Below are 10,256 nucleotides of genomic sequence, written 5' to 3' on the forward strand. Positions count from 1 at the left end.
CAGGGATTTTTAAAACACGAGTTATGTCACGTGTGACCAGCGATTCGGCCAATGGCAATGCTCGAGGACCCGGAAACGGGAAAGGCAGTCTCCCGGGTTCACGCGCGCACCACGTGAGCCCGCGGGAGGAAGGCGGGGCTGCACCTAGATGCAGGGGGCGGGGCTAGTTCAGCCGGGCCAATGAGCGCGCGACGAGCTGGGCGGTAGTTAGGCACGCCAGGCCGGCGCATGGCGGACACCGTTTTGTTCGAGTTTCTGCACTCGGAGATGGTGGCGGAGCTGTGGGCGCACGAGCCCGACCCCGGCCCCGGGGTGAGCGCCGGGTTTCGGGGGGAGGAGGCGTGGGCTGCAGTGGAAAGGCCGGATCGAGGCCCCGAGGAGCGCGAAGAGCACGGCCGCGGCCCGGGTCGAAACCGGGCCCCGCCCCTGCCTCGCTGGGCGACCTGGGGCGCTCACTTCCTCCTCTGTAGACTAGGTGTCTCAGCCCGGCCGGCCTCGCGGGATAATTCTAGAATTGAGCGAGACAGCTCTGGGTAAAGCTGTTAGTTTAAAGCCTGGCACAGAGTAAGCGGGTAGCAATGATAATAATTACTGTTATTGGTTGTGTACCAAGGACTTCAGGGTTGAATCCCGCCTGCGTCGTTCACTAGATGTGACAGCCAGTGACTCAATCTCTTTGTGCCTCAGTTTCCTCCTTTATAAAATGGGCATCATAACAGCACCTAAGTCGTAGAGTGGGACATTTATTCATTCAACAAACATTGAGCACCTATTATATTCCAGGTACAGTTTCCCTTTTCTGGCGAAGCTTACATTTTAATAAGGGTGTCAGACAAACAATAAATAACATAATATGCCACCAACTAGTGAGAAGTTCTGTAAAGAAAACTCCAGTGGAGTCTGGGAAAGAAAAGAGGTGGAGAGGTGGATGATGGAGGAGAGCATTTCTGAGGAAGAGAAGGGAGGAAGCAAGCCCCAGGGATAAGTGGGGGGAAGAACATCGCAGGAAGAGGAACAACAGGGCCAAAGCCCTGAGGTAGGAGCGTGCTTAGCATTTTGGAAGTTAGTCCTTATGAAGAATAAATGAGCTCAGACTTTAAAGTTCTTAGTGCAATGTCTGGCATGTGATCAGCCCTCAGAACATGGGAGCTCTTGTTGCAAAATCTGTTACCAAGAAGAAAGGGTGGGGGAGAGAGTAAGTGCTTAATAAACGGGAGCTGTGCTCACTTTTTCCATTATGGTCCTTACTATGATCATCGTCATCTATATGCAAGACATTTTTATTGGCTTAGGTTTTCTTCCCAAGTTAGGAGCCCTAATGAGGGTGTTGCAGGTTACGATCTCAACATAGTTTCTGAAGAGTTCATTCATTCAGCAAACTTTAACTCGAAACATTGGAGGTGCTGGGCCCTGCCGTAGGCTCCGGGGTTAACTCAGTGAACAATACGAAAGTTCTTGCCCTCATGGAGCTTATGTTGTAGTGGGGGAAGACAGACAAACTTGAATGGGTCAAGTATGTAGTACATAAGGAAAATGCTATTCGAAAGATAAAGCAAGGGAGAGGAAGTGCCATTGGCCTGTGTGTTGGGGAGGGTGGTTGCAATGTCTGAGCAGCTCATCCGTCCTGGCTTTCTAGCCAGAAACTCGGTAGTCCCTAAAATCTCCCTTTTCTCTGTCACCTCTAGCCCTCGACCAGGCCCTGTCCTCATGGTTTCCCATTTGTCCCCTCCCCTGCCTTTTAGTCCAGACTCCCTCCTCTCCACCCCTGTACCAGCCTCCTCCCTCATCTCCCGGCTCCTTTCACCTGTCACATCTTCACTTCATTCCCACCTATTAATCCTTCTCCAAGCCCCCAGTAGAAGCCAGGGTGTCCTTGTTACATTCTCACAGTTTCTCCTTGGTAGCCCTCATCACACTCAGTAAGTATAAGTATACACCTGAACTATGCATCTGTATGATTCTTTGACTCACACCCGTCTCTGCCGCCAGACTGCACGCTGTATGGGCCGGGACCAGGTCTGTGTTGATCACCGCATAGTAGATCCTCTGCATGGATTTGCTGAAGTGGCTGCAGCCTCTGTGCCACGGAGGAGGGTGGGTGGGGACTGAGATTCACTTAGTGACCTATAATAGCACCTACCACGTGTGTTTCCCATGGGCTTTGCACTCCTGATTTCATGCGATCCTCCTAGCAACACACAGAGGTCAGCGTGACGCTCCTACTTTGTAGATAAAGAAACCAAGGCCGCGATGGTTGGAGTGCTCCCTCTCCAGTGGCGGAGTCGGGAGCGTAAGCAGACCTCCCACTTCCAAAGCCCGTGCTGTAAACCATGGCCTGCGTCCTCCCTGCTACGCTCCTGGACGATTAATGCGTTTCTGTGGTCGAGTCTGGGAGACACTGGGGTATTCAGGTTTGCTCCCTACAGGGCGTTCAGAGCACACGACTGCCACTGGCCCTCAGCCTGGCGACCCCAGGAATCCCAGGGCTGGGGTTCCACACCAGAGACTGCCACGGAGCAGGGCTGGGATGTGGCCTGGGTGGCCAGCCTCAGACGACCCCTGGGTGGTTTCAGGCGCAGCCAGGGCTGAGAACTCTGGCAGTGGCCCCACGTTCCTTCGACCTGGGAACCCTGTTTTGCAGGCGCACGTCGCGGGAAACTGCTGTTTCCTCAGTCCTCTGGCTCCGGGCCCCTCCACTCTCCACTCCTCTTTGGTCCGACAAGTTTCCTGTCTGAACCAAGCGCAGGCCCCCTGTGTCTTGGGTACTTAATGGTGTCCCCAGCACGGTGTTTTCGCAGACTTAGTCCTCAGGACAGCCCTCTGGGAAGATGCTGTCCCAGTTTACAGAGGAGGAACTGAGGTGCCAGAGAAGGAGGGCCTTTCCTGAGGCACATGGCCATGATCAGGCAAAAGCAGGGCTCGGGGACTTGTCTGTGGCATCAAATCTGCCTCTTCGCCAGCTGCAGAGCTCCTTGAGGACAGGGATGGTGCTGGCTTGTTCCCCTCCGTCCCCACAGCACAGGCACCCGGGAGCCGGTCATTCTTTAGGGCTTCTGTGATCCCCACATCCTGCCTGGTTACTTGTGGCTGTGGAATGGATCCTCAGGAATGGTTACAGGTGAAATGGAGGGCGGGCCAGAGGAGCCAGGAGGCCAAAGGGCCTTTGTTCTCGAAGCAGGAAAAACTCAGGGAGGAGTCGGCTGTGGTTTCTCCTCCTCAGCAGCTTTGAAGATAAGGGAAGCCTGTGGGCAAAGGAGTGAATTCATCTACTACCGTGAGCCCTGGCAGGTGGCCCAGGAACAGCACTGCTGGCCGGGCCATGGTCCACCAAGGCCCAGGGAGTGCCCATGTCATCCCCTTCTCTCAGGAGGGCCTGGGCACCAGCCGGTTCCCGGGTTCCTGGCAGAGCCCTGTAAGGCAGCAGACCTCATCCTTTGTGGCACCAGGGACCGGTGCCCCTATGAGCATCTAAACTAATGATCTGAGGTGGAGCTGAGGCGGTGATGCTGGCGCTGGGGAGCTTCGCTGGCTTGCTGCTCACCTCCTGCTGTGCGACTTGGTTCCTAACAGTCCACGGACAGGTGCACAGGCGTGGGGTTGGCCCAACATAGGGGTGGAGGAGGAGGGTGGTCTGGGTGAGCTCTGCAGGTGTAGGGGGAGGTAGTGGGATTGAGGAGGAGAGCCAGGCTTTTCCCCTGCCCACTCATTGCCACTCACCTGTCCACTCTCCATACTAACGTTCGTTCGGTCACTCATCTCTTCTCCCTGAGCTTCCCAGAAGGTAGGAACCAGGGCTACTCATCCCTGGTCCCCTGCCAGGGCCTGCACAGAGTGGCTCCACAGGTGGGGGCTGACCTCACAAATAACGGGGAGCAGGGCAGGTAGAAGACAGGGAGGAGCCAGGCCCACAGCCCCGCCAGCTCCCCTGGCTTCAGTCCCGATCCTCCTCCTGGCTGTTCTGAGTCCAGTGCTGGGGGTGGGGGAGGGCTGGGGGCTCGGTTTGCTGTCTTCCATTAGTCCTGCTTGGAGCTCTGAGTGGACACTTGACTCCTCCTTCAGCTCAGCACTTTTTTCTTGTTATCTCTTTGATTATTTCTTCTCCCGCCTTGTTCCACACATGTCTCTTTGGCACTCGCAGGAATATTAGACTTTCTGGATCTCTTCCACGTGGTCTTACAACTTTTCTCTCATTTTTTTCAACCTCGGGGCTTTTTTCTGAACAGCCTGGGAGGCTTTATCTACCTTACAGATTGGTCTGTTTTTCAGCTCTCTTTTAACAGATGTTTATTTTGGCTACCGTCTTTCTCATTTCCAAGAACTTCCCTTTGTCTGATTGTGCCTTCCTCCGAGCCCGGGCCGAGTGATGGCTCCATTGGTGCTGACGCTGATAAGGCTGCTCTGAGGGGTTCCCCTCTGTTCCTCATTATCCCGTTTCCTCTCAGGGGGCTGTCGTGTAAACTCAGCCCTGGCCCTGGGCTGGCTCCAGAGGATTCGGATGAATGGGCGAGACCGCTTTGCCTTCCCTGGGAATAACAACAAACCCGTAATCTCTGAAGAGCTTTCGCAGGGGCCTGGGCGGGAGTCCCTGGAGACAGGCTGCGACAGAGGCAGATGAACCAGCTTCGGCTCCTTTCCTCCACCCTCTCTTCTCCCATCACCTGCTCATCCTCAGACCTTCCCTCTCCACTTCCTCTTCCCCCTCCCTCTTCTCATTATTCCCCAGATCCCTCCACGCCCAGTCTTTTCAGTTCAGCCAATACTTAATTGGCCCCTACGCAGGGCCAGCAGTAACACGAATTGTGGATCGAGTTGTCCTAGCACCACTGTGAGGTAGGGAACGCCATCGGCCCCATTTCACACGTGGGGAAACTGAGGCACAGGGCCAGGAGGTGCCTCGCCCAAAGCCTCCTGTCCACTAAGCGGTGGAGCCAGGATTCAAACGCAGGCAGTCTGAAGCCCACCACAGGGAAACGAAATTGTGGAACCTTCCTGGCCCCCTCAGCTTCCCGCCGGGCTGAGGACCCTGCTGACTCTGCTGTCCCCTCTCAGGGCCACTGTCCCGGCCATGACCTGGGCCCAGGGTGTTTTCCCATCCGCTCCCTGTCCTGCTGACCTCCTCCTCCTTCGGACTCGGCAGGGTGGTGTAGCTTCCTCCGTGGAGCCTGCCCGGCCTCGCCAAGGACACGCTTTTCTCCCTCCTCCCGTATCGTGATCGTAAGGAAATCATTCAGTGCGCGATTAACCCTTGCCTGCTCACAGCACTGTCTCCCAGGGGAAAACGCACCCTCCCCTCCCTGGGGCCCCTCCCCTTGCCCACCTCCCCCCACTGTCCCCTATGCTGCATTCCTCGTGCTTTTTCCTAGGTCCTTGCCTTTGCGTACACTCCCTTTGCGTACACACGCAGGGAGTCCTGGGTTCTCCTTGGTCAACCTGAGAAGTCCTCAGGGACACAGGTATGCTCAGTCAGTACGGAGCCTGGAGCTCCCCTCTAGAAAGGAGGTGACACAAGAGTGGCAGCCACCTTGGAAGGCCCGCCAGCATTCTAGGTGCTGCCATACATCACCCCCAGCAGGGGTCCCAAACCCCCCAGCCGTGGTATGGTCATTGGCCTGTTCGGAGCCTGGCTACATACACAGCAGGAGGTGAGTGGCAGGTGAGAGTAGGCTGAGCTTCATCTGTATTTGCGGCCGCTCCCCAGCGCCAGCATCACCGCCTCAGCTCCGCCTCAGATCATCAGGCGTTAGATTCTCATAGGAGCACCGGCCCCTGGTGCCAAAAAGGTTGGGGGCCACTGACCCCAGAACAGAGCCCCTCCTTCATAGGGTTTACCTCCAGCCAAGGGCCTCATCCGCCATCAGCTGGGGGACTCGTCACCCAGGTTGACCGATGCAGGCTTGTGACTGGTGGTGGCAGTAACACTTCCTGAGCCCAACGTGGAGGGGGCTCAGCTTGCGTTTTTCCAACTCCTGTAACCCCCTAAGGCCCCTGGGAAGTGGTGCTGTTAATATTCTCCTCTTTACACATGAAACAGGCACAGGGTGGTCCCACAGCTGGTCGGTGTCAGGGGCTAATTCTCGTTCCCCTCACTGTCTCGCACACCCAGCTCATATCCCAAATGTCATTAGTCATCAGACCCCTCCCGGAGCCCTCCCGGTGTGGCCAGCCCTGCTGGGCCTGAGACAGCCCGACAGGCGGTACCAGCAGGTGCACCAGTGTCTTCCGACAGGAAACTGTGTCGTCACCCAGGCCTGGTTCTTGCAGGTGGAGCAGGGAATGGCGGGCGAGGGCCCGGATGCCAGGGGGCCTGGCGGAGGAGAGGGCACCTTGCTTAGAAGTGCAAGTAACCTCTGCTTGGGCCTCCCCATGCCTGGCGCTCCCCAACCAAGCCAGCCTTGCCCCTTACCATCTTACTGAGGCCAGGACAGGTGTGGTAGTGACCCGGCCATCCACCCGTCTGGCCACCTAAGCTTGGCAGTTGGACCTGCTTGGGCTTGAAAGACAGCCCCATGGCTGAAGGTGCCCGCGGCAAGTATCAGCTCACCCCTCTGCGCCCATTTCCAAGTGTGGAATGTGGCCTGGCTTACGGGGTTAAGACGAAGCAGGAGGGTTCGTGTAAAGAGCCCGCACACAGTGTGCGCACGGACCCCCACCTGTCGCTTCAGCCTCTCTTTCTCAGCACCTCCCAGGTGCCAAGGCCTGTGCTGGCTGCGGAGGGTTGGCCTGGGTCCCCACCCTTCCAGAACTGCGTCCCCACTCAGTGACAGCACAGAGGAGAGGGCTGAGGGATAAGGAAGGCCTGCGGGAGCCGGGCGGAGGGGACTCCGGGTGGAGGGGACTCCGGGTGGAGAGGCCCGAAGCCTGAGCTTTCCAGGCTGAGGGAAGTGTGTGTCGTGGGGCGTCGTGGGGCGTCCCAGACTGCTGCGTGAAGCCTGCCGAGGTGGCCCAGTCATCGTCTCAGGCTGGATTGAAGCAGAAAAGCCCCACCCCCCACTCAGGAGCTCCGTGATGCATGATGCGTGGACCTGGAGAGAAAACCGCAGCGGCCGTTCCCCAGGAAAGGTGGTGGCTGAAGGGGCTCAGGCCTGGGGACTGTGGCCTGAGAGGCGCCAGCTGTCTCCCTCCCAGGGCTCTGCACCCACCTCTCCTCTGCCCCCTCACCTTGGTCCAGCCAGACCCTCCAGGTCTGGGGCCTCACGCCACAGGCCAACCCGGTATTTCTGACACCCCAACCTGGGCCTCCCTCCCTCAGCTCCCAGATTGCTCAAATGGAAATAACAAGTCGGCAGTCCTCCAGCCATGCTGTCCCCTCCCTATCCTCGGCCCCTCCCACCGTGGGACCCTGGCCTGCACTCCAGCATGCCCCATGGCTGCCTTCCCTGAGTGCCCAAGGGAACATCTCCCTCCCGAGGTTCCTGGCTGGTATTATAAGGTCTGGCCGCCCCGTAGTCAGCTCCCACAGCCCCCTGCTGGCTGGGCCAGGCCCATGCCTTGCTGCCCCATGAGCCGTTGGACAAGTCACCTTGAGCTTCTGGGGTGATCAGAGCGCTGCGCCCTGGGGTGTTATAAGGCTGCACCCCTAAAGGGCTTCCAGTGAGTAATGGGTGCTGTCGGGAAAGAGCTGCCCAGCAGGGGTGAAGCTCAGCGTGGGGAACACCTCCATTTTTCCCAGAGCAAGGGAGAGCTGTACCTGAGGGCTGATGGGGTCGATGGAGTGGAGGGGTCACGGGACGGGTGGAGGGGAAAAGCCAGCCTGCCACTCTGCAGGCCTGAGCCTGTCCTGGCCAGGTGGCGCTGCGTCGGAGGGATGGCTGGCCCTCTTGCAGCTGCTACACCGGCTAGCTTCCGGTTGGAGGTGGCCGAGGGCCCCTGAGCCTCTCTTCTCTGGCCTTCTAGGGACAGAAGATGAGCCTGTCGGTCCTGGAAGGCATGGGCTTCCGCGTGGGCCAGGCCCTGGGCGAGAGGTGAGAGCCGGCCCCTCCCGCCCGAGGCTGGACCTGAGCTGGGAGGGAGGGCGCAATGCTCTGGCAGAACCCAGCCTGGCTTCCTTCTCCGCTCCCCCCCTGCCCGGCCTGGCCCAAGTATCTGCCGATGCCCCCAGGCTGCCCCGGGAGACGCTGGCCTTCAGGGAGGAGCTAGATGTCCTCAAGTTCCTGTGCAAAGACCTGTGGGTGGCCGTGTTCCAAAAGCAGATGGACAGCCTCCGCACCAATCACCAGGTGTGTGCCCGTGCCCAGCGCCTGCTGCCTGGCCGCAGGCAGAGGTGGAACCGAGCGGCTCTGGGAGGGGAACCCCCATCAGGGGAGGTTGCGGCTGCCCGGCCATGGGGCCTGGCCACGCTGGGAGGCAGGACCTCGGGGAAGCCGCGATGGGGCGCGGGGCCGTTTCCAGTTTCTGCGAGCTTCCAGGATGGGACCCCAGGGCCGCGGGGAGACCTCGTGGCTGGCGTCCCCTCGGCGTGACCCTCCCGTCTCAGCCTGGTCCGCTGGTTCCCTTGGGCGCCCACGCCGTGCACAGCCCCACTGGCTGCGTCTGCAGCTTCTCACCACAACGCTGGGGGCAGGGGCAGGGGCACCTTTAACCCAGGAGGTCATGCAGCCAGAGGAGCAGGACCAGCGCACCCCTGGGTGACGCCAGCCCTGGGAAGCCCGGGCCCCTTCTGCAGCTCGGAAGGATGGGGCCGTGACCACAGCGGCTTTGAGAGTAGAGTTCTCGCAGAGGTCCTGGCTTCCCCTCTCCCCGTGCAAACACACAGCACCCACTCTCCTGCATCCCCAGGGGACCTACGTCTTACAGGACAACAGCTTCCCCCTCCTCGTCCGGATGGCCTCGGGCCTGCAGTATGTGGAGGAAGCACCCAAGGTATGGGGGGGCTGGAGCACACCCACACTGTACTTCCCCTACTTCTCCAGCCCTCACCCCCAGGGAGGCCTCGCCCCAGGCCAAGGGGTGAGCCCACCGCGAAACCCAAAGCCCGTCCTGGCCCCGGTCCTGGGTGTCGGCCTTCACTTTCCCACAGTGACCTGTGCCCCCCATCTCCAGTTCCTGGCCTTCACCTGCGGCCTTCTGCGTGGCACCCTCAGCACCCTAGGCATCAAGAGCCTGGTCACCACCTCTGTGGCAGCCCTGCCAGCCTGTGAGTCGTGAGGGTGGGGGACTCCCGCTATCCCTGAGCGTGGCAGGGGTCTAGAGCTCCACTGTCCCCGCTCCCAAGGACCAGGCCACTGAGCCCCATTCTATAAGTGGGGACTTTGAGACCCCCAAGAGCTTAAGTTACGTGCCCCTGGCCCTGAGGCCCCCAGCCTGCTTCCCAGGTGTGTGCTAGTCCCGAGGAGGGGACCCTTGGTGATGTCCTGGTCCAGGGTGTCGAATGTCCTTCCCAGCACGGGGCTCAGGCAGACGTAACAAGGCACCCACATGGGTGCTCCAGGGACAGCCAGACCCCATGGGACTTGCAGCTTGTATGGAAGGGCATTCCCTTGACCCCCAGGGACCTCCATGACACAGGCCGAAGCCCATTGCTACCTGGGGACAGCCTGAGCCTGCAGCCAGCCCTCCATTCTCACTCCCCCCGACCCCCCTCCGGTGGTTTTCCCTCTGCTGGGACCCATGGTGGGCAGCTGGGCCCCAAGTGGTTAGAACCTGAGCAATACATGTCCCAGGAACCTGTGCCAGGCCCTTCCCCGGCAGCCTGTGTCTGGCCTTCATGCCCCTCGTCACACAGCCCTGGGATGTAGGTCAGGTGGGCGGGAGCATCACCCCCTTTGACCAGCAAGGTCACCCAGGCTGTTGGCCAGGGCCTGAGCTGTTTGCGTGCTTTCTGCCTCTCCCCCTCAGACCCCAGCCTCAAGCTAAAGCCAGCCCTTCTCTTCCAGCCAAGTTCCAGGTGGTGATCCAGAGACCCTGACCCGCCCCAACTGAGCCCCACAGCACCCTTGGCCCAGAGATCCCGGGCCACTGCCTTTGGCGGTGGCCAGAGGGCTGGTGCTGGGGATCCCAGGCTCTGGGGGCGACGAGGTAGGGTGTCCAGCTGCATCAGGACGTCACACATGCTCAGCAGATGGGTGTCAGAGGGAAATGGAGGCATCCTGAAAGCAGGGTGGCCTCAGCCACCATCGGGGCTGGTGTGGAGGGGTCCCCATCGGACACACACTCACTCTTCATAGAGGGTGCTCAATAAACGTTCTGCGTGGAGCCAGGTTCAAAGAGGAAGGTGAAGGTCACTGAGCACTGGGGGGAAGGAGTGACTGCGAAGCGCC

The 10,256-nt window shown here is 59.6% G+C and overlaps 1 protein-coding gene across 3 annotated transcripts in view; it reads left to right on the forward strand.

The window, feature by feature from the left end:
* Nucleotides 1-10,206, forward strand: part of TRAPPC6A (trafficking protein particle complex 6A) — a 10,566-nt gene extending 360 nt beyond the window's left edge. The window contains exons 1-6 of one of the 3 annotated variants that reach the window (XM_011367960.2): nucleotides 190-312; nucleotides 7,894-7,961; nucleotides 8,099-8,216; nucleotides 8,776-8,859; nucleotides 9,040-9,133; nucleotides 9,835-10,206. In XM_011367960.2, coding sequence (XP_011366262.1) covers nucleotides 229-312; nucleotides 7,894-7,961; nucleotides 8,099-8,216; nucleotides 8,776-8,859; nucleotides 9,040-9,133; nucleotides 9,835-9,890 — 504 coding nt within the window. In that variant the 5' untranslated portion in view covers nucleotides 190-228 and the 3' untranslated portion in view covers nucleotides 9,891-10,206. Of the gene's footprint in view, nucleotides 1-189; nucleotides 313-7,893; nucleotides 7,962-8,098; nucleotides 8,217-8,775; nucleotides 8,860-9,039; nucleotides 9,134-9,834 lie in introns of those variants that run through there. The other 2 variants (XM_011367962.2, XM_011367961.2) reach the window with 2 other exon arrangements.
* The last annotated feature ends 50 nt before the right edge of the window (nucleotides 10,207-10,256 follow it).

This window comes from Pteropus vampyrus, unplaced genomic scaffold (genome assembly GCF_000151845.1).
Source record: "Pteropus vampyrus isolate Shadow unplaced genomic scaffold, Pvam_2.0 Scaffold138, whole genome shotgun sequence".
Taxonomy (NCBI): domain Eukaryota; kingdom Metazoa; phylum Chordata; class Mammalia; order Chiroptera; family Pteropodidae; genus Pteropus; species Pteropus vampyrus.